The sequence below is a fragment of the Phaethon aethereus genome, assembly GCF_964289735.1.
Source record: "Phaethon aethereus genome assembly, chromosome: 11".
In the NCBI taxonomy this organism is placed as follows: Eukaryota; Metazoa; Chordata; class Aves; order Phaethontiformes; family Phaethontidae; genus Phaethon; species Phaethon aethereus.
Genome location: NC_138587.1, coordinates 9,374,493 through 9,398,907, shown reverse-complemented (window position 1 = coordinate 9,398,907; position 24,415 = coordinate 9,374,493). Strand labels below are relative to the sequence as shown.

At 41.9% G+C, this 24,415-nt stretch overlaps 1 protein-coding gene across 1 annotated transcript in view; it reads left to right on the top strand.

Annotated features, from left to right (window-relative positions):
- The window catches only part of PTPRG (protein tyrosine phosphatase receptor type G), a gene marked incomplete at both ends in the record, with an annotated part of 410,936 nt that overhangs the window by 279,985 nt on the left and 106,536 nt on the right, over positions 1-24,415 (top strand). Inside the window, one exon of the mRNA XM_082004630.1 lies at positions 19,768-19,834. Coding sequence (XP_081860756.1) covers positions 19,768-19,834 — 67 coding nt within the window. The remainder of the gene's footprint in view (positions 1-19,767; positions 19,835-24,415) is intronic.

Genomic DNA, 24,415 nt, shown 5'->3' with positions numbered 1-24,415 from the left:
TCTTCACAACATGAAAATGTGTGCAGGCAAAAGCTACTTATTCAATGCCTTTGGAAAGTATAATTTCATCAAAGTGTATGCATAAGTACTAGTAACTATGCAATAGAAGACAAACAATAATTTGAAATGTGTTCTTACTCATTGAAATCCAGTTTCTTGGATTTTTTAATTGTTGCACTGATTTAAATCTATTAGTTGTTACTAATAAAAGCAGTACTGGGGCCTTTAAATAAATGAAAAATAACAGAGAGGTACAAAGTAGCTACTCCAACACATAAAGGACGAGCAAATCAGAGTGGGTAGATATGGTAAATACAGTACTGAGAGTACATTTTTCTGAGAAACATCTTGTACAATACATGTAATGACGTGTAGTAATATGAAGTATCTTTGGAGCAGATAAGGATTCTCTTGATTTTCCAGTAAATAAATGGAGATAAAATTATCAAAAGATGAAAGGGATCTTGAGTCATAAGGAATTTAAATATAAAATTATGAGATCTTCTTAAATAAAGTCTGTTAGATTTGGGTTGAGTTCAGTATGTGCATGGCACTGAACAGCCTCCAAAAGTGATCTCTTTAGCCAAAAGATGCAAGTTTGGGTGCCTAACGATGAGTATGCATGCTGATCAAAAAATTGCGCTGAAACCCTTTTGACTGGAAGTTGAGTTTGGGTAGAAGACAAAAATCCGTGGAAAGTGTCTGTTCCTAAATAATGCATGTTCTACCTTTCCATTAAAGAAAACAAAAAGAATTTTTTAAACTATGCCCAAAATTCAGATTTTTATTTCAACTTCTGTTGAAAGTTTCTTTAGGAAATATGAATATTTTTGAATATTTTATGTAAAAGAAGAGAGAAAGAACAGATGGGGAATAGCTCTGTGAGTTAAAAAAACCCACATATATCTAGTTTCAATTTTGTGATTATTGCTTTTCAAGTGCTTAACAATGAAGCTTCAACTTTCTTCATGCCTTTGTCCAGATTTGTCGTGTTTCAGATGTTGTTTAGTAGTAAAATTGCTGTTCACAGCAGAGATTTTTTTTTAAATAAAGGTTTTTGTAATAAGATTCTTCATCCTTTATTTTAGTACATAAATGGGTAGGCTGACTGTTGAGGCTACTATGCAAACAACTTCTGATGAAGTCTTGAGTTTAGCAGAGAAGTTTCCAAAGGTTTTTAGCTGTGGAGCAAGATGCTGTTGTGACGTGGGCAGAGCTGCATGCCTTGAAGATCGCTGCTCGAAGCAGGGCAGAGAGGAGGTAAGGAAGCGGCAGGCTGCTGCGGCGAGGCCTGGGACCTCACCAAGCAAAAGCCGAAGCGCTTTGGGGAGCACAGGGAGCCGGGAAGGCATCGGGGCTGCGAGCCCAGTGATGTTCATCACTCACATGCTGCTGGGCTCAAGAAACGAGGACTTTGTTGGTGAGATGAATTGCACTGAAGAAACACTGGCCCTTTCACCTGTGGGGTTGTTTTATCAGATAATCTTCAGTAGTCCAAACTTTCTGCCCGTTGACAACAGCACTGATACACACCTTTGCTAGAGCCGGCGCTCCTGGTAATCCCTCGCTTCGAATCCCATACAAACACGAGCAGAGTTTCTCTTGATTTGCAGGGTACCATGGGTTCAGGCTTTCTCATTCTCATGGCTGTACATTTGTCACGGCTTATCCATGAGAAAGAGCCCACGTGGCTAAATCTAAGACTGCTGAGAGCAGAGGTCTTCACACAGCAGCCTGACCATCCTGAGCAAGTGTGCTTGGAGGAATGAGGTACAAACGTGTGAGCGAAAGCGGGGCTGGATTTGGAGGCAGACGGACTGACAGGGCGGCTGAAACAGATCGTTCTTGGAAGCAAACACATCGTTCTGCTTCTGCTTGCCTGTGTTCTGCCAAGAGGCATTTGCAGTCTCTAGATCATGATGGCTGCAACCTGCTGTGTTGAAACTTTTCTATCCACAGGCTGACTGCGCAGTGTAGAAAGATAATCTACCTTATGTGCACTTATCTTCTTCAGTGCCCAAGCAATCACCTTCCTTTTCCTTCTTCTCTTCAGTTCTATGAACTCATTCATGGTATTTTCCAATAAGGCAGAAGAGTCGGAAGCCAGATTTTATGTCAAACGACCTCCAAAATGCAATACCTTCAATTAAAGCCTTTTTGTTAGGTTGAGTTTTAAAGAATATGGGCTGTACAGAAAGCAGTGTCATGCAGTTCTTTATACAGTGCAGAGCAAAATACTAGAATGCACAGAGAGTCTTTGACGTTTATTTTGTTTTTAATCTCAGATATATCTAGAGAAACACAACTTCCAAAGTGTCTGAAAAAAACTCTGACTGAAGGTAAAATTTAGATGCCTTTTTTTTCCCCCCAAATGCACTATAAATGCTTTCTTAACTGCAAAGTCTGAGATCGTAACTCATAACTTGTGCTGTCACTTCTCTGGTTTGGATGCCGTATCAAGGAGGGTGGCTAACAATGGCGATGGGTTATCGAGGGACTTTTGCTTTTTGTGATAAATCACGGTCAGTTGCTCTGATTTATTTAGTGGAAACACCACAATTATTGATGCCAGCAAGGAACAATAAACTTCCTTGCTATTAAGAGGACTTGGACTCCAAAGCTATGCAACACTACCAATTTGAAAAATACCCTCTGTATATTTTATGGGGTCTCTTCTCAATATCTTGAGCTGTCTGTCGTAACCATTAATGAGAGCTGGTTGGGTGCATTGCATGGGGAATCTGCGCTCTTCTTGTTTAATGTTCATTTGAATGCCAGGATCACTATCTTTTCAGTTTACAGCATTGTAAATATTTTTGACTTGCAGATTTTTGCTCTACCAATGCTTCTTAATTGATTAATGTTTTACGATTAATCCCAAGTGGAATGCCATTATTAACTTGCTTATTAAATTACATATCAATTTGTTAACCTTAATTCTCATAATTGTCCCCTTATATTTTAGTGGTTTTGTTTGAATAACTCGCCCTAAGAACTTGATCAGCATGCAGTTGTGTATTTTTTGCCTCCCTTTCCTTCCTCTCACCCTTGATGTTCAAAAGTAGAGTCAGTTTAGGATTATTTATAGTGTCTAATGTCAGCATCTTAAACACAGTAATTTACTTCTCTGTGATTTAAAAATACGCTGTTTTAAAAAACTAAATAATCACTTTTGTAGCCATGCCGTAAAAATTTTTAAATGGATAGAAAAATATCTTGTGGAGTTTTCATTACCAGACTCCTGAAAGTGACACTTAGATGTCTAATATGTAAAAATTACAGTCATCAGTCTGTAATCTCAGCCCGTTTGTGGTTCGGGAAGATTGATACTCAGGAAGTCTGCTGATTATAACCATTAGACTAAAAAACAAATTAGTTCCCTAACTGCAGTAATACTTTTTGCATTTTACTCTGTTGTGCTTTGTTGATGCATCACTTTGTCATTTTAGCAAACATCACGAAGCAGACCGAGAGCTGGGTGCCACGAGAGCTGGTCAGAGTGGAGGGATCCCCAGCCTTCACGCAGGGTCCCGTCACTCGCCTGCTGTCTGCTTTAGGGGAGTGACAACAGCCCCTTGTAGAGTCTCTCTTTGTGTCTTTGAGCGTTGAGAAGCCATTGAACGTGGCTTGTTTTCTTTGCTGCCAAGTACCTTTTCTCCTGTCCGTGATAGCAACGATTGCTTCATCCCCATCCTCCTCACATGTTCCAAACCTGGTGCGTTTCGACTTGACCTTTTTTGTTTAAGAAAAAGAGGGAGAAAGAGAAGCTGGAAATAAAAGCATCTATTTTTTGCTATACAAGTCTTCGGAGAGTTTAGCTAGAATTGGTCTTAGTTACAGAATCAAAGGAGGTGTAAAGCTGTAAGTTGATCTCCTTTCCTTTCTGCTCTCTCCCAAACACAGTGGCTGCCTCTGGTAACTCCCTGTTCTCCCTGTTGTTAAACATCCAGCCTGGATGCCAGGAAGAACATTTCTTATGCCTGTCTGCCTACCTCTTTTAAATTTAATTCTATTTCTTTTTCTGCAAATCCATCCTCTGTAGCCATCCAGGGCTTGTACTCCATTTATCTCTCAGAGGACTAATCAAGTATATTACATGTGGTTTACATTCATGGGGCGTAGATGGACAAATCTAACATTTCAATCCGGAAACTCCAGCTCTTCAATCCACAGGTTGTCCAGTTCTGCAGGATTTTGCACAGGATTTACCCCTTGGAAAAATTACACTTGTTTTCATCCTCTGTATCTTCCATGAAACTGTAGAGTCTTCATCTGTCTCTGGTTACCGGTTAGTGTTATGGAACATTTTAAGTGAAGGTGAGCACAGGATCTATTCGTAAATGATTGCTTAGTTTCACTTTGTACCATAAAGAGAGATTGGTTGTAAAGTCCGAATATATAAAATATATGGGTAAAATTTGGGCTTCCTTTGCTTTTAGATCTTCTGGCTCAGATGAAAAAGCTATTCTTATTAAATTTAAGCTGTTCTGCCTGAAGAATTATTACTGTAGTTCTCAGATATTACAGTGCCAAGTTTCTCCTAGTATTGGCAATAATAAACAAAGAAAGCTTCAGAAAGAATTTCCTGGGTAGCATACCAAATGTTCTAGAAAACCTTCTCGGACAGCAACTAATACATTTTTAATACAAATAAAACATAATTCTTTAGTCTCGTTTCAGTTTGATCCCTAAGGTAGAAAAAGTATACCGACTATGCATAATTTATGTATTTGTTTGAAGTGTTTACCCAGATACTCCATTCACAAAGTCTCTTTTTGTTAATAGGTTGCTGTGAGATGTAAGAATCACTTAGGGTTCGCGCTGTACAAATAAATGGAACATGTCAGGTTTTGTACAGTGAGGTGGTTGCATAGTCATCCTAATTCTGCCTTCCTCTGCGCTGCCCACCCCATCCATCCTTAGAGAAGTCACAGAACAGGTCCGGCTGAAACGCAGTGTTTTTCCCAGATCATATGTGATGTGAAAGCACGGAGGCGTGCAAGGGGGGGAACAGGAGCAGTTGGGAGCAGAGGGTCCTGGCCACCCCTTTCGAGGACAGCGTGGATTGGTGGCAGGCTGGTGTGTCCATGTAAGCACCAGCCCAGTTATTACCAATGATACGTGTGGTTTCCTGTATAATTCCTATACATTATACATGATGCTGAGTGACCATGCAGGAAAATATTCCTCAGTAATTTAATTATAATTTGTCCTAAGTGACTGTAAATCCAGTGCTACAGGTTACTGCCGGAGGTCAAGCTGTTGCTGGTTTTTGTCATCTGTAGTTTCTGTGCTGCAGGACATCTGAGAGATGATTATCAAGGGTTTCTGAGCCGGTGGTTTTCTTCCCAGGGGTCAAAGAAAGGCAATGGAAATAAATCGGAGTCTAGTCTGGGCCCTTTTTTTATGTCTTTCCACAGAGGTAGACATTTGTACGTATGGCTGATGGCTTAACTGATAATGCTGATGGCATATCACCCACCAAAACAATTCTGCAGCCGAGATGGTGGCTTGCCCAGAGCAATCCTTGTATCTGATGTTTTACCTCCCGTGAATCTAAATCAGAAATCTTCAAGTTCATAGGGTGGAGATGAGGGTGTGTAATTTACAGTATAATTTTAGTAGCTTTCAGACATATCTTCTACATCTGAGATATACTGAAAAGCACAGTAATCCAGCTGAGGTGATGAGTCTGAAATGAGCTAAATAGTCCTGGTTTGAGTAATATCAAACCCGCCCTTTGTTTTAAGTTCAGGTGTGCTTGTATCAGAGTTTCCCAAACAAAACCAGCAAAGAAGCTGGGATGTGCTTTTATGCACATTAAGCTTTACTGGTGATAGATGAGAATTAAGAACACCAATCACCATCTTACTCCATGCCAACAATTATGTGTTAAGTAAAGATTGCTTAAATCTGTTCACAGCACCTCTGAACAGTGAGTTTTCAGAGGCTTGCAAGATGGAGCAGGATTTTTCCTGTGAGCTTACGGTGTGTTCAACCGTTCCACAGCTCTGGGAGCACTGAGAAGCCAAAGCTGCCTGGCTGATACCATCAGAAAAGTATTTAGCTGCTGATTGTAACTGTACCATTTCTGCACATCAAAGATGCATTGTAATGTAGTCATTATCAAGAGTAAAGAGACTTTCTGAAAGAAGGTATTGGTTTTGCAACATCTGTACTGTATCAAATGAAGCCTAACTGCAGATTTGGCAAACTGTTCTTACTAGTAAAGTAAAATGATGTACCACATTAGAAAGTAGCTGGGTTATTAGAAAGCTCAGTCTTGCTTTTGATAAAATGGATTTTTTCAGCGTAAAATTCATCTTTACTTGCTGCAAGAATATTGCTGAAACAGATTAACTTTGGATCTCAGCGTATTTTATAGTGTGTCTCATTATTTTAAGGCTGTAAATATATTAGCTGCTCTGTAAGCTTCACGTAAGTTACTGCTTTCTGGGTTTTCGAAGAAATAGGATCATGTTATGCAGGAATCACGATGATTGAATTAAATCACCCCTTTTGATATTTAGATATTTATTTTCCCTCAGGATCATGCTACCCAGATCAATATTTAAAAACAGCTATATGGGTAAGTGTTGATTAGAAAGCAAAGCTCCATAACCTTAACAGCTAAGCGAGTAATTTTTTTGTGTATTTTATCTGTGATTTGTATGGCATTATGCACATGCCTGTGTATTAGAAGCAGTCAATATAAAATTATTTTCTTACTCCTTCCTCCCCCCTGCCTAGCTTGCCACCTGGCAAACCTTCTTTATCACATCTAGTTCCTATAAAAACATCTAACATAATTTGAAATGCTCTTGTGTGAAACATGATTAGACTACATCAATCACTTTTCAAAGATATTTTTTTCTTGTTCATTTTGTATTCTAAATTGTTAAAAACGCATGCTTTTATATCCTGCTGCATTTCATGGAAGACATGAGCAGACAGATAGTTCCCCATCTTGGGTGAACCAGTCTTGTTAAGTGCTCTCCCAAAGTGCATACCAATCAAATTAAACTTTAGGTTAACATTTTGGAATGCTCTCCTCTTGCCAACTCATTACCAGTGATATGGCTAAGCAAACTGTTGCCTTCTGCTATTCCAGATATCTACAGAGATTTATTATATTTCAGCTAATAAGCTTACCTTCTCTAATAGCACGTGACCCACCCCACCTTATGGCTAGACTTGTCTCTTCTCATGCCTTGGGCAGAGAATTAAAGGCCAGAAGTAAAGCTGGCTTTTGAACCTGTCTAGGTAGAGCTGTTTGGAGGTCCCTGTGTTGTGGATGGAAACATCCATCATTTTTGAGTCTGAACTCGCTCATTATCTAGACCCGCTCTGCACTACCCCTCAGGTCGCTGCTGATACCTCTCTGTGGACAGATGGTGGTGGGAGAGGGGGTGATGCTCGGGCAGGTGGCACCACCTCGGTGTGCTGCAGGGCCATATGGGCACTCGGGTTTTGGAGAAGCTTGGTCTGTGCATGCAGTACAGCTGGCTGCTACCACACCTGTCTAATAGAGTTGCTGAAAGGCTATATAAATTCATGCTGAGCTATGGAAATTATCTCTGTCAGCTGTTCTTGGGTCAGAAGCAATTTTTTTTAATGCTGCATTTGTGTCCTAAGTGCCCAGCCTATGCTTACCTTTTAAGAAATTCCCTCTTTCTTCCTCCATTACTGCTTGCATTGCATGAGGCATATAAACTAGTGTCTTACCCCTAAAAATAGAAGATTTTTTTTTTATGCCTTCCTTATTATATATTAAAATGTTTGCTGCTCCCCTTAAATCTGAGTGTAGACAGAGCCACAAATGCAGGCGTGTTCTGTCGGTGTGCTGGGGTTACAGGCCAGCCTGTAGAGAACATGGGATGCTACGGCGTCGAGCTTTAACGCCCCGGTTAACGGCTAAGCTGCCGTTAGCTCTGGAAACTCTCATCCTTACAGCAGCCATCGGTGCGGTGCTCCTCGTACGCGTGTTACAGCGAGGCTGGAATTCAAACTGTGTTGAATCTCGGGCATTTTGGGCAACCTGGCAGGGAATGTGTCCCTCTGTGCAAATCCTCTGAGGACCGTCCTTACAGAGCACTGGCTTTTAGCTCGCCCCGTACCAGCTCAAGCATTTGGCGGGGGAAAGCCTAACGCAGGTGGTGGTGTCGGTCGCAGGTGGTCGTGTGAGGGTGATCCATGCAGCCTGCCAGGTTTTGAGAAGAGTGATAAGAAACTGTTCTGTAGATGGATACCAAAACTGGGGTCATGGCAAAGCATGTGCCAGCAGCCCGGGTGGTCCAGCTGACTGGCCACAGTGTTGGTGTTAGGTTCATAACCAGTGTATGTGATCTGTGGACACCCAGGAGTTAAAGTGCTACAGTGTGAACAGGAGAGTTTAAAAAGAAGGAAGTAAACACCTCAAATTAATGGGCAGGTTCTCTGGCAAGCAGATTCAGAGAGTGTGTGAGAGGAGAGGAGAGGAGATGGAAGACAGTTCCTGAGAGCATTCCAGCGTTCACCCACCTGCCGGAAGCATCTTTACTGCTCTGGGTCGGACTAGACTTGTTCAAAGAACACCTTTTGTTCTAACCGTGTTTTAAGTTTCATTTTAAATTATATTCAGCTGCATTTTATTTCTTCTCTTGCACCTTTCCCTGAGATTTTGAGATTCTGGCAACTGTGAAGTTACATCCTGTGTAGGAGGAGGGCTTCCTGACCAGAGACAGAGCTTGAAAGCCCCCGCCATAGATGGGCCACGCTCCACGGGAGCACCGGAAAGCTGTAAGAAGCCCGTGGAGCGGAGGCATGAAGGCTAGAGCATCCTGAGGAGTTCTGTGGCTTTAAGACTATCACCTCCTCGCATTGATTGAACAGCATTCACTTTGCCGCTGCTGAAATGTAGAACATCTTGAAACAAGCGTACGTGTCATGCTAGTTTTTGTATTTCTTTGTATTTCAAGAAGAGACTGCTGCCACAAACTGAATGTTTCTCAGGTTTTTAATGCACTTGTATTCTAAGTGCTTTTTTCTGCACAATAATTTCCCCATATCCTCTAAACACCAGCCATGATACTTGTTGAAATGTTTTTGTGAAGAACTGAGTGGATTGTTGGGTCATTCTAACCAAGGGAAAAATAAACAGCTTGACATGTGATCCTCACTTGTGTGTAGCACTGCACCAGGTGAAATGGGGGGGTTGAGCTGTGCTTTTCTTGCTGCAGGAACTTCAGTAGCTTAGAAGCAGCTGAGAAGAGAATTGCAGGCCACATCCTGCCACTCTTAACTCAGTGGCTTGAAGGAGGTTGGGATGAAGACTGCCTCATCTAACCTGCTTCTTGGAGCTCTACTGCTGTGACTGCCCTGCTGCTGGTACCCACCCTGGCTCAAGGATATGGCTCTTGGTGCATCTGCACTTCATGCCCACCAGCTGTGGAGCCCTCGGCAGTCCTGCAGCTGGTGTCCTTGGCACCCTGTCTGCTGGCACCCAAGTTTCCCCTGGACGAGCCCACTCACCACCCTCAGTAGCCGAGGCTATTTCTTTTCCCTGTCTCCATGAAGGACGCGGAGGGGTGCAGGGACTTCCTCAGTAGTTAGTGCAGAGGGTGGAGAGGAGGAGGTGGCAGAGTCATGCAAGGGTGCGCAAGGGGGTACGTGGAATGGTTTGGGAAGAGACGATGCTGTAGCGTTGGAGGAGACAGAAACAGCTCACTGGGTGGGAAGAGAGAGTGAGGAGGATGTGGCAGGTGGGCGATGGAAGGAGGAGGCAACTCGGCAATGAGAGCGGAGGCAGAAGTGAGGAAGCTCTTGAGGATTAGCTGGTGCTTTCTGCCTTAGGTACCACAAGCACTGAACTCTGCAAGTTCATAGAATTTTGTAAAGCTGCACGCATCTGCAAGAACTTGAATGACACTGAAAATTTACAAAAGTTAAGTAAAAATGGAAGAATTTGCTTGAAAGAGAATTACAAATACAAAAATGTATCATAGTTGACAGACTACTCCTTTTGTGCCAGAAAGGTGTTAATGAACACGTTGGGTTCTTGTACCGCAAAGGTGTGTGGAGGCCTGAGAGCCCTCCCAGCCCATGGCTGCTACATTAGACACAGGGAATTTGCTGTAGCAAAACCTCCTGCGGCAGTTTCAGTAGATCAGTTCACACCAACCTCCTTAAAATGAGGTAAAAGGAATGGCAAGCAAACTCAAAGCAGGAGATTTTAAAAAATCTGCCCTACAACAATTTGTTTTCACTGGATTTCTAATTTAATTGTGAACTGAGGTGTGGTTGTCGCTGGGGAAGCGGCTGTGTAACTTAATTGACATTTCTGCATCCTTTGTGTTTGTGACTCATAGGTGCCGGTTTGAGTCATCTTGTACTGGCGGGCTGGACGGAGCTGCTGCTGTTGTGGGGAAGTGAGCCAAGGGCAAAGCTGGGGAGGGCAAAGCTGGGAGAGGAAAAAAATGAGGACTTTTCATGTAGAATGAATGAAGGATGTCGGGAAGATGAGGCGACTCCTTTTCTTCATTTTAAAGGGGTGATTGTTGTGACCTCTCTCACCAAAATCCTTTGTGTTGGCGGGAAGAGAGGAATAAGGCTGGAAATCTCTGCTGCATCCTAGGCAAGCTTAGCTGGAGCAATTATACTACAAAACTGCAGAATGCTGGGGTTACAGATGCCCAACTGAGCTGTTCCCTTCCACCCTTTTCGTTTTGCCCAGCATGTTTTATTTTCCTGTTTAGCCACCAGATTTCATTGTTTTATTTAAAAAAAAAAAAAAAAAAGGCTAAAGATATTTTTTTCTCAGTTGTACACATTTGTACCAAATTCAAGCCAGGAGCAGAAGAAAATGAAAGCTAACTTCCATTCTTGGTTTCACAGTTTTGAGTTCAGCCTCTCCAAATGTGTGAAGCTGCATATCAAAGAGCGGGTGCTGTGGGATGATCTGGCTGTAGTGCTCATTACATTTTTTTTCTTTATACCATTTCATTTTCCTCCCTACTTAGGTCAAAATGGTTATTTTTACCCAAACACCCATAAATTGGTCAGGTTGTGGAAACTCTAAAAGAGACCCAACTCCCTTTTTTTTTTTTCTTTTTTTTAAACTCAGATGGTGAGAACAGTTTATAACTGACGGCAGTTTTTATAAAATAGCCTCCATCCCGATAAAATGTTACCCCCTGGTGTGTCATTTTTCCAGCTGAACTACTGGTAGGATTGAGAGATCTTGCACACTGCTGCTTAAATAAGTAGACTACATGCTCTATGAAGAAATCATATTATTTTCTCAAAGGAGAACAAGTAGGCTCAGTGCACCAAAATTGCTTTAAATAAACTTGCAGCTACTCTAGCCCTTTTTTGCGCAGCTGCAGATGGTACAGTCTATCAATCAAGCTTTCCCAGCTTTGAGAATCTGCCACTGAAGCTGTCTCTCCTCTGTGTTGCAATTACATTTTTGTCTTTTACAGAGCTTTCTATCTTAGATATTCTATTGCTGCTAATCAGATTGTGCTTTTGGGCTGCAGATATCTCTTGTTTTTCCTCAGATATATGCTTATTGAGATCTTTCAATAATTTGCTAATTGAACGTGCTATTCACTTGCAGTAAATTAGCTGCATCATGCTTTCAAAGTGCAAGAATGCTTCAGGAAAATTAATGCATACCTTATCAATGGAGTGAGTCAAAGTTTGGGCAAATGAGTGGCTTACAAAAAGAAAGGAAAATACATTGCTGGCTGTTTCTTACCATCCTGATGGTTGCAAATCTTGTGATAGCGAATGGAAGTAATGCTGCGGGGGGAGGCTGCGAAGTCTTCCTCAGCCTGGGGAGCTGATCAGTCAGCTGCCAGCACGTGTACAAAGCACGATCAATGTTTCTGTCCACTAACAAAGAAACTCAGTGTGCACAAACACAACGTACTCTGAGCTGAGTTATTAAGCAGTACTTAACTCTACTTTTTTTGAGACAGTCTCTTATACTAGCATGTTGCCTTGCAACGTGCTGGTGCAAATTCTGTTGTACGTACGTCTGGGGTAGCCTGTGCTGCCCCTTTGCTCTTTTTATGACACTGATATTTCAGCCAGCCTTTGGTGTAAGATTGACTATTTATGCTTCTTGTATTTCCAAGCATCCCTACTGGACATATTAAAAGTGGAATTTGCTGATCTATAACCTAGTTTGTCCCACCCTTGTCCCAGGATGTCTGTAACTAACGCGGGTCCAGAGGCAGCCGGCACGAAGCAGAGGAGTGAGGTAAGGCTGAGAGGAGCTGTGGTTGCAAGCAGCTGCATTGCACTCAACCAAAGAGGAGGGGCAGCCAGAATACCTGACCCCAAAGTCAGTTCAATAGCTTTTAAAACCATTTTGGACTTAAAAGAGAAAAAAAGGGAAAACTGCAGCTTCCTCTTTGGCACTGCCAGTTAATATCTCACTGTAGATACCCTCCAAAGCTGTGATGAAATATGAAGTTAATACATCACTAGCAAGCTTTCAGTCAGAATGATATATTATTCAAAGTGGAATTAGCTAGAAGGATCAATGCACACCCATTACTCTATTTAAAATAATCATTGGAAGACTCATTAACTTCCCTCCCCCCCCCCTTTTCAAACAACATAGTGAATGAGACATCCAGGAACATCCCCTCCGCCAGCCTATGCACCTCTGTGACTTCAGTATCTTTTCATTCATAGCAAGATTATTAACACCTGAAGGCCAAAACCCAGATTTAACTCAACAGAATTTGCCTTCCAATCACTGAACCTGAAACCAGTTGCCGTAGGCAAAGGCGAACTCAGCTCTAATGCACATTTTTAAAAAATCAAAGGTCATGACAGCATCTGTGTGAAATAGTGCATGTGCCAGCATAAGGTTCAGTGTCACATCTTGCCTGCGTACCTGTTATTCTCTTTGATTTTACACATGAGAAGCAACTTGAAGTATTAAGGGGGCTGTTTCCATTTCTTGTTTTCCCTTTACAAATATATTCTGCAGGATACTTACTTTGGGCAGTCCATTCATTACATGGCAAATGCTTTCTATCTCCCAGCTCACCTCTGTCAGGCTGCAGGCTCTTGGGCAGATTTGTCCTTTTGCATCGACTCATACGGGAGATGGGCAATTATAGCATGTATGGGGGAGATGGAAGAAAATATCATCTGTGGAGGAGCAGGAATATATCATTCTTGGATCATTTAGTGCTTGTGAAGGTGAAAAACTTCGAGCACCAAATCTAGCTTATCATTGTGCGGGGAGCTCTGTAGGCATTTTCTTGCCTTCACAGATAGCTCAGTGTGCTGTAGTATCCCTTCTCACCCATCACTTCTGAAAAGGTCCAAATAAATGTTTCCTACTATATTTCAAAGCAACGCATGTGTAAACTGTTCATATCTGTTCATCCACATTCCAGATCTGGCTGAAATCTTTCACTTCCTTTTATTCAGAAATGTTTAAGAAATGAGATATTTATTCACAACCAGCTTTTACAATGTGGACTTCAAAAGGGAGAGAAGAGAGAGGTGAGACAATGGACTTTGTGCAGACCAAAAGGGTGCATACCACAAAGCCAGGATGTGTATCCTTTCTCAGTGCTGCAGACCAATGCAGGGTTAAAGCATCATCATTCAGAAGGGTTAGGAGTAGGACCTGCTAGCTGTTAGCTAGCTCTGAAATAATTTGGCCCCGAAGACAGAAATTTGAGGAGTTTCACAAGCAATATGCCAAGTACTTTTCCTTTGCTGAGAAAAGTATGTTTCTTTTGACTGTGATTATCGTGGGTTCTTTGAAATCCTGTTGCTGTGATGTTAAAATATGTATTGTGTGGCATAATGTTCGCATTAATGGGATTCTTCTCATTTCTGTCCTAAAACGGTGAAAATCAGGTCCTTTCCCAAAGAGGTTGAGGGCTGGCATCTGTCCAACACAACTGAGCTGATAAGAGAATAAATTGTTTAACCATGTTGATTGTCCTGAAACCCTACAGGACAATTTAATCTCTGCAACCTAGTTAATTTATAATAGTTTTCTTTTTCTTCTTAGTTGTTTGTACAGTGTGTTTGGAGACTTGAGTATCTGGCTGGTGAGCTGTAAATCTTAACCGCAAGCTGGATGGGAGCTGAAGGCACATGGTTGGGGGAATATTGCCCCTGACTTTCACCGTTGTAATTGAAAGTAGAATTTGACACATTGGCATCTCTCTGTGTCAGCCATTGTCACTGGCTTCAGCTGCCACGGTTAAGTATGTAGTCAGTCATCCTTGGCAGACACCGTCCTTTACAGCACAAGAGGATGGTCTCTGGATGTTAATGCCACAGCACTCTGGGAGCAGCTGGCTATATCGAATTCAAGGCATGCAGATTGTCTTGGCCATTTTACTTAGCAGATGGGTAAGGCTTGATAGATTGAAGATTTAGTTTCCAAGTCAAGGGCCAAATGTTGCAGTGGGAGAGAAAAGTAAATTATATCACTATTCGGAGGGGAAAGGCTCAGGTACTGTATCACAAAATTGTTGCCATTCATTTTCCTCTGACTAGCACAAAATGCATGTCATTTTGCCTTTCAATATAGCCGACTGTGGCATTCTCCTTCGTTTTGAGATGCTTTGCAATACTGTCTGTGAGCCCATTTAATGAGCTTGAAAGCAGTTGCTGCAAATTTATGACAGTTTAATAAGTTTAAATGCCAGATTTTTTTTAAGGTAGAAATGAGAGAGCAATTTGTATTTTGTATCACTCCAAATAGGTGTTTTTTCTTCTGTTCTTTTTTCTTTACACCCTTTTCTCCAATACAACAGTTCCGTTTAGACAGATTTTTAAAAGGAAAGTGTATTCCCGACTCCTGAGCTGTTTAAGCTATTAATATTCACCTATTTTTCACAAGGTGACTGGTACCAGTGATCGTTAAGAGAGCCTCGTGGTGCTTCCCCCAGCCCTTCTCATGTTGGTTGGTGGGAGGATAACCTGGCTTTTGGAGAGGCTTCCCAGAGAGATGGGCAATGGGGGGAGTCTGGCCCTTTGGGCAAGGGTCTCAGAGGTGAGGTCTGGTGTTGCTCTGTGACCTCTCTAACTGCCTCAGTGTGTATTTGGGGCTTCCCCTGTTTTTCTGGTTTTATTTGTTACCGTTCCTAAAGTAAGCATCGTAAGCTCAAAATTTTTGCCTAAGACTTCTTTTTCTGTTTCCAGCAAAAAGACAGCTCATGGGTTACTTACATGACTTTGGTATATGGTTTAAGTTCTATAGCATGTCGTATAAATTTTAACACTTTACAATGCTGCTGATTTTTGTAAAATCAGAGGCTTCAGGAGGTTCTGAGTTTGTCATATAAAATAATCAGATGAACAGAGAGCTTCAGCTATTTAATGTACAATGAACGATAGAGAATGAGAACCAATTGAGGGTTTTTAGCTCATTAGGACATGCTGAGCTTAGTACTGCTGTAACACAGGGGCTTTCTGTAGAGTAGTATCTTGCCCAGTAAAGTCTATCTTTACATGCTGTGGCTTGGTGCCCATACTAGCAAGAACAGCCTGGCTGTGGTGCTGTCTATCCTCTCGTCACACTCCTGCTCTGCTCCTTCGCTAGAACTTTCCTCTTTGGAGTATTAATAACATGATCCTGAGAAGGTGCTTATCTCCCTGGCCTGCCTCCTACCCTGGTGACTCTGAGGGTAAGGCTGTAGGAACAGCACTTTCAGCAAGGGGACAACAGGTTGCGCTGCTGAAAGGTGTTAATGCTGTTGTCAATAGAGTTCATGACTGATCCACCTTGCCGTTCACTGAGGAATGAATCATTTCTCAGCTCCTGCATTAGATACCGGAGCTGTAAGTAAATGCAGCCTGTCTAGGGTAATGATTTCCACCATGACTTCACTTGAAGAACATCCCTGTTTTATGACTGCAGAATGGGTCACTTGCGTATTACCTTTTCCTGCATTGCAAATGCTTGTTTTATTCATTGCATTTATGTCAAGCCATTCGTTCTACTCAGAATGGCATGTGCACCAGGTACCGAAGGCACCCAAAGGATATGATAAACAAAGAGATTTTGCTTCTTCATGTCATGTTCATCCCATATTTACCCTATGGTGAGAGCTCTGTTAGCACAGGAAACTGCTTAATGATACCTCTCTGTTTATTTTTCCCTTGCGCTTAGCTTGATAGTTACCTATTTATTTCTGCTGAAGGGTATTATAGGCATTTTTCAATTATAAGTGATGCACGCAAGCATTGTTTATCCTGTTTACTGCAGACCTATAGAGCGTTAGTCAGTCTTGAGCAAACGCATCTTGTTCTGGAAACAACATTTTGTAGTAGTGGTGCTGTGGATATTTTAGGGCAATTTCAGGATGGTTTTCCATCTGTCCCACTAATACTTGCTGTACAGAGCACTCGTGCATAGCAGGTTTGTGTTTGTGCGTGAAATTCTTGTGCTTGAGAGATTTTCATTCGTGATGTTTCTTCTGTGTTAGCCTCTTGACGGAGGAAGGGGGAAACTCATTGCTCTTCTCTCACAGGAAGAAAAAAGCTTTGCTCAGCTTTGGCAGGCACGTGTTGGGTGAAGCCTAAGTGCCTAAGAGACCCAGTTACAGATGTATGGTCTTTCTCTAACTCTGCAGCCAAGGCATCATGAGAAATGTGGCATGTAAAGCCAATCTGAAGAATTCAGTACTGTTTTCCTTCAGGATATATTCATAAAGTAATGAGAAATACACTGCTGAAATACAGATTATATAACTGAGAAAGATAAAAACAGTTTGTAGAAGGATAGAAGCTCAAGCTTCATGACATGGAATCATAAAGGAGGTCAGAAGGACATTTCTTCTAGGATTTTTGTCCTTTTTTTTCTTCTGCTTTTTTTGCCCTCCTTATCTTTTAAGTATCAGCTGTTGTCAGAGACAGGATTCTCGTATGAGTGAATCTCTGATCTCAACCAGCATGGTAGCTCCAGGCCAGTTAAAACAGAGACGTACAGCAATGGGGATAGAACTTGACATTTTGGGTTTCAGAAACCTCTTTTTCTCTATGAACACAGGCAGAAAAAGGATACAGAGACGTGCAGAAAGACAGAGAAGAAATTCTAGGTGGTGGTTTGTTGGTTTTTTTAAGAACTTGAAGAAAAAAAGATGAAAGTAAGAAAAGTTTTGCCCTGAAGCCTGAACCATTCCACAAAATGAGAAGACTTTTGGGCACTTTTCTACTGGTCTTGCCAAGATCCTGAAACTGCTGTAGTGAGGTGTGGGAGAGCAGTGTGTGAGCATAAGGGAAAAAGAGGAAAAACATCTGGAAGGAAAATAAGACCATATCCCTTAGATGTCTGAACTGACATCTCCACAAATAGTACTTGCTTGCATGTGATTTTTAAAGAAACATGAGATCCACTCCCCATACCCTCAGATAAAACATGATTACAGATGCATGGAGCATTTGCTTTCTAGCTTCCCCAGAAATAACGTGACCGTTGATTTCATGCTATTGAAGAACACAGCACGTTTGCAGAATACGCTATCAAACAGATTGCGTAGCTGGATCTATATAGGCATACCACCTCAGCAGACTAAAGGGGCACTGCCAAGGCTGAGGTTAAGAATTGATCTACTTGGACAGAAAATCCCAAAACGAAGAGTTTTAACCTTTAGGATTCTTTCCATCTATTGCTTTCTTCAAACTGATTGCAGCTGTCACCAGAAATAAAAACAAAGCAAACAAAATAAAACTCTTTACAACTTACGGTTAAGCAGCAATAAACATTGTTCAAGTCCAGTGGAAGTTTTCCTTACAGTCTCGTACTAAATTGCTGGTACTTTTTTTTAATGTGGTGGGGTTGTTTTTTTTTTTTAGTGGTAGCCGTGGCATGGAGAAGCCTGAATAAATTGAAAAGATACAGGAATGTGTCTTGCAACAGTTCTGCCTTTTGTAATGTTTACTGTTGATTCGCCAGAAGCCAGACAGAACCTACAAAGTGGGTCATGGGGTTCAGTGTACTGTGATTATTATTTATACAGAATCCAAAGTGTACAGAACACCCCTTTGGGCATATAAAAGTTCATGCTTCAAAGAGTTTACAGCCTTCAGGGCTAATAATATCATTGCCAGTAAAATCTAAGCTGTATATATTTCAAAGCTGCTATTGCTACTTTCATAATTCTATTGCATGTCTTGCCGTACCTGATCGTTGCAAGTTCTGGAGTACTGTGATGAGAAAAGGATCTTCAATTTCCATTTAAAACACCAAAACAAACCATTTTGTCTCTAGACAAGAGCACAAAAATGTGTCCTGAACACAGCAGAGTAGTTCCAAAGGCCAAATAAACAGAAAAAAGAAAGGTGGTTTGTTGTCATTTTTTTCAATGTACTTGGCTAAGAAGATTTTGAGGTTTCTAAGGTTCCTAATTAGTCGGGGGAGGAAGGATGAGAAGAGACATGCTTGTGCTTGTGAAACTTGGGCAATGGATTCCAGTGTTCCCCCCAGGCCATTAAAGTTTGTGATTTTTTATACAATAATGCATTTTTTGTATGGCTGCAGTCAATGATGTCCTCTTCTTAAGACTGCGCTCCAAGCCGGTTCTGTGCTTCACGCATGTTCCCCGCTGGACACAAGGTGCTCTCTCAGGGATTTCTTTTGTCTCCACTCCTTTCCTCATATGTTAATACATGGTAATAAAGTGATTAAATTCTGTTTTTCTTCATGACATTGAGATCATGGGCAAGCAGCAAAGTACAGAGGAGCTCTTTTGCATTTGATGTGTTTGGCCCATTGGGAACAGTCTATGCAAAGCTGATCAATGCTGTTCAGGCTTCTGACACTGACTGGTGGCAACAAAAAACAAAAAAAAACCCAAAAACACAAAACCAAAAAAAGAACAAAAAAACCAAAACCAAACCAAAACGATACCACATGACTGAGATACATGCCAGTATTTATTTCCCAAAAGTACATTAGCAACTATCTTAAATAATCGAGCATGTTCACAGAAATTGTGAGTTATTCCTTCAATACCTCTAAAGAGGTAAAAGGTTAAAAAAAAAAATTGCATTATTGGTTGTAAATTCCTTGACTGTGTTACAAGTGACTGAAGTGATGGGTTTAATTTGGAAGTTGTGGAGCTCAACAGGGTTAATCCTTCTTGCTGCCTTCCCCTCCTCGCTCTGGTGCTGGGTCTCACCGTTGCAGAGGACACGGGTGATTGCTGGGTAATGGAAGAAATACTGCAGGATACCAGCTTTGGGTCTGGCAGTACAGTCAATTGCATTGTCAAAAGTCAGAAATTTCTTCCAGATCCTCTCACAAAGCTTTTTTCCCCTCTCCCTTGTACAAATGGCACTAAATTAAATAATATGATAATATGAATAGCAAAGAGATGTCAAGGCCTGATTCCGTTATGGCTGAAAGGGGTCCGGTTTTACTGATTTCAGTGGCAGCACCAGATTTATTTCCATATCAGTAAGGGATGGACTGGTCTGAGATGACTTCAGTTATCGCAGTTTTCCTCTGTGAAAGCAGAATTAGATGGAGAAAAATCAGCTCTCTGTTTTTAGGCTTTGCTGGGGTGGTAATATGGCTAATGTTTTAATGAATTCAGAGGACGCTTTCCTTTGATTTAACCTTCCTTTATTTTATTACGCCATGTATCTTTGGCATTTGGTGAAGAGCCATTGTAAATGTGAGAATAAGCAGCTTGTTAGATAACATCTTTTCTTTTTCTCTTTAGAAGATTAAACTGAGACTGTTCTGCCTGATGCCAGAATAGGTGTAACCAATCCTGTATCCTTTGCATGTAGGTCAGTCAGAGGGACAATCCAGCACTGGATCCCATTATCCATGGGTTGAAGGGCGTCGTACATCACGGTAAGTAGCTGCTTAAACTTTCTTCTTGCCGGGAAGGGGAGAAGGGCAGGAATATTGTCCTTAAGGGATCAGGTCACCCCTAGAAGGACGCGGTGAGCCTGCACATTCCTCATTCACTGATGTTTAAGGGCATCACAGCCATTATTTGATTGGTAAAGATCAGAGTCATTTGTTACCTGAAAATGGGTTGGGGTTAACAGTAAACAATTTGTTTCTTTTCAGTCAGTGCTCTAGAATGCATAAGTTATCAATCAAAACCTACTACAATATATCATTCATATTAGTACTTCGAAGGCAGCGTTGATGCTTCACTCTTGCTATTTATCTTCTGTTTGCTCTAAAAATACTCCTCTCTGAAGTTTCTGTTTGTTTATACATTATTTGTCTTTCAAATTTAGGGAGCTGATAATGAAACCGAAAATTAACTATCTGTGAAAATTAATTAAACTTTGCAGCAGATGAACATCTTTCTAATGCTGACATAAATACGATCATTCGGCTGTTCTGATGCATATAAACCTATTATCCTTGAACTTATAGCAGGTACTGAAATAAATATTAATATATTTTATACTTTTATAACCAGTTTTTACTTAGGAATTTTCCTGAAACTTTATCACGGGTAATGCATCATTAGCAATGACATCAAGATGCTCAAGTTCCCAAAGTACTCTTGTCAGGTTTTAATATAATGATTTGTAAAGTTTTAATAATCTCATTGTAATTCAAAAGGCATCTGCTGGAATGGTGCTAGGTGCTGTAATAAATCTCCATCCCATCTATAGTGCTGTGATAAAACATCTTTGCACCTTTTCTGAGGATTGTCTTTAGACATTAGCTAGTGCTGTAGAGCTTAACAAACATTTTCTTTCCTCGTGACTGCAAACCTAAAACTAGTTGACAGTGTTAGATTAAAACAAATAGGATTTTGGATTATTTGCTCTACTTTCAGAGTCATTTAACATTGCAACTGGGAACACCAATACATCCAAAGAAAGTGAAAAATAGGGGTTAAATGATAACATACTATAAAGTCCTTCATTTAGAGAATTTTCCATAGGTTTTCCTGTTTATAAATAGCAGTATTCTGCTGTGAAATAAAAACAACACACTGAGCTGAAAAACTGTGTTGTTTTCCACAAAAATAGATGTTATTATCTAGCTCCCACTGGGTAACAAAACAGGCTAACAAAAATAAAGTCAGGAGGAGTTGGGCCGCAAGGATTTTTCAGTGGCTGTGTAATTTGACACGGAAGTCAAGCTGCCGTTTACCTGGACCAGGATCTCTTTTTACCTTTGTTTTCTACCTGCCTTCTATTTCAAGACTCTCTACCCCCTGCAAGCATGACAGTGTTTTAGCCATCTCATCAGGTTGTTTCTGCTCCCTCTCTTGCTCCTCGCTGCTGCAGCTGAAATAGCCACTAGTGGATAATCATACCGCTGTCTCCGAAGAGTATTATTCCATTCCCCAAAATAATTGTTTGGGTAGGATGTGACACGGTCCCGAGGTTGTGATTCCCCGGCCACATAATGATTAGTCCGTCTTGGTGCTGCCGACCCACAGCAAAATCTGGGTGGATAAAAGGCGTTTATTTTTGTTTTGCTCACAATGCACAGAAGGCCACTAGTGTTTCAAGTAAAGGAAATCGCTTGATATATTTCAATAGCTTGTTTCCTTTTCAAAACATTAAGGAAGAAAAAGAGGAAAATCTTCCTTTCCTTCCTGTTTCAAAGGCCCTGATTAAAGGCCTTTTCTAAGGCTCTTTTGGTGGCTAGAGTAAGGGAATTTCCTCCTACAAAGTAGTTGTTCAAAGGAATTATTCTCTTTAACTTAAATATTGATGGAGCGCTTCAGCGATGAATTCTCATATCGTATCTCTCTTTTAACGTTATTATATAGCATGATAGTAAAGATGTGAGCTTTTATTCCAGACACCCTCATTTCTTTTCTTGATGCAATTTACTTACATCTTGCATGAGCACATTTTTATGAATTTATCTGAAAAGGTTCTTCCTGCCTTTGATTTGACAGTGTTCAGCTGGGACCCTAAGGCAACACAGACTTCTGGCTGAAACACAGTGGAAAACTCTTGTGGTTTATGGATAGAGTGGTTGGATCAAGCAGGGATCCAACAAAAGAAGCCGGAGAAAGGCAAAACTGAAACCTTAAGTTTCATTGAATTTTATAACATTTCCATGCCCACGTTGGTTTTAGGTGGTCATCACAATACAGAGGCACGTGCCTATGATGTAGAAATCAAGCATACATATGAATGTTGAGATAACCACCTTGCTTTTAAATTAGACCCTGTTCGTATATCCTCTGTTGGCTGGAGAGATCACCAGCCCCTCAGCTTTGCTCCTCCCATGTGCCTCACCTCAATACGCCTATTGCAGTAAGATTTCCTTGGTTTTCCGTATCCGTCTCCCTCCAACCGGCAGATCATCCTTGCTGAGCTGGGCTGGAAGGTCACTCCGTCCTTGCAGTCATTCAGTTTTCAAAGAGGAAATTACACACCCACACAAACACTCATCCTCATTTCTTCATTTGCCTTGTGCTGGTACTAGAAGGCCTGGCCCTGTATGGGGACTCCACACTGCCCCACGCAATATAGAGCACCCACGCTGGCCTGTCCCCGTGATGATGACAGCTCCAGTGACACTCAGTTAGAGGGTCCCTACCATTTGTAGGGGCGGTACTGATGAGTGGTGAGCTGGTTTTTCATTTTTCTTGCATAACTTTTTGATTTTTCTGTGAAGTTCTCATATTGTTACAGTGCCCTTCCAGGGGTAAGTGAACAATTTAAGTGTCAGAAGGACTTTCTGTGGAAGTGAAAGCAATTTTTGCTTGAGATTTCGTCAGGGATTTGAATTACTCACTAATTTGATGGAACATAAATAATTGTGCCCTTCACAGTGTCACCAGCTTAGTAACAATGATAGAGGAATGCACGCATAAAAATCAATACAGGCTTAGTTGCTACTCAGAGTTCACTTTGTTTCCTCATCTCCAGGCATAATTTTATAGAATCTTAATGCCACATTAAGCTTAATTTTACATGAGCACCCATATAAAGTTTCTTAGCTGGAAGAAAAACCAGTGAAGTACCAAACAGCCTAACAATGTTTGGATCAATTATAATGCTTTCAGATTTGCCCCGCATCTTCCTGCCGAACAGTACGTTCCTATCACGTCAACGCTCCCCAACTCCCGCATCCACCCTCGCAGAGCATTGTAAAGGCACACGAACGCCAGGAAGGCTCTTTTCAGAGCTGTCAGATGCCTGTTGCTGATTTTAAAATTGCTTTTGGTTTTGTGCTCTGCCAAGGATTTGTCACACCTCCCGCCAGCGAGGTGCCTGCTATTCTCACTCCTGCTTTCCCTGCCACGAGCGTGTGTCTGCCGCGGAGCCCGCCAGGGACTGACAGCTGGGAGCGTGCAGCCCTCTCTGCAGAAGGGATGGAGTACGGGCAGGTGTGATGTGAATTTTCTGATGCCGACTTGCTGGTGTCTTTCAGCTCTGACGGCTGGGAGTCTTTTTTAGCTCTTCTTCAAATGCTCTTCTCATCACGAAAGCTGATGGGAAAGGTCTCCAGCAATGCTGGTGCTGGTGGGATGATGCAGATCCGTAGCTGAAGTTGGATCGTTAGGTAAGGTGATGAAGTCAGTAGTGCCTGGCTGCACTTGCACCGCACGTGGCCCAGTCATGGTGCTGCCTCTGTTTTGCTGCTGATGTGGTCGGCTGGGTGCCCTGTCCTGAGCCCCTCTCTGCTCCTCGTCCTTCCTCGTGATGGGGCAGGATGGAGCTGCTCTTGTGCAAGGGCTGAGGAGGCTCCCGGGACCTCAGAGAGAAGGATTGTGCCCTTGTGGGAATAGGGGAATGTGAAATATCAGGTTGTGTTTTATGCAGCTGATTTGCATTAAAATGGCTACTAAAGCTTTTGTCTGCCACACGCTTCAGCGAGATCTCAGAGGAGCACCTAGCAGGGTGGAGCTATTGCCCAGAAACATTGCTTTTTCCCACCTCTGCTGTCTTTGACTTGCCCTTTTTAGTACCGTTTTGTACGTGAACCTCTTAGAGATGCCTTTTGCTTGTTCTTACCAGCTGCCTGAAAGGCATTAAAATGAGTCTTCTTCCCCGACCTCAGTCCTGAGGGCAGCACCTGGTGCTGGAGGCTGCGCAGCATTTGCCCCCTCCCAGCCCGGGCACGGGTGCTCTCTGCAGTCTTGTTTTACCATGCAGGCAAATGGTTGTCAGAGGCAGCCGCAGCCCACGCTACACCAGGCCCCTGGAAAATCTTTCAGGCTGATGGAAACCATGTTTTATCACTCTGTCCCGTTCTCTGTGTCTGTCACCAAGCATCTACACAGATCAGCAGAAAATTATTAGCAGAGCACAAATAAATTACCACAGCAGAAAAGCCTCTATTAATGTCATAAAAATGGGGCTCTTATTCCCTTCCTTGTCAAGGGTGAGCACTGAAAATCAAAGTGCAACCAGATCAAAAGCTGAGGTACAAAGTGAATCGATGGCATCTGTTGCTTGTTTGCAAACGTGGAGTGGGGTAAGGGGAAGAGAG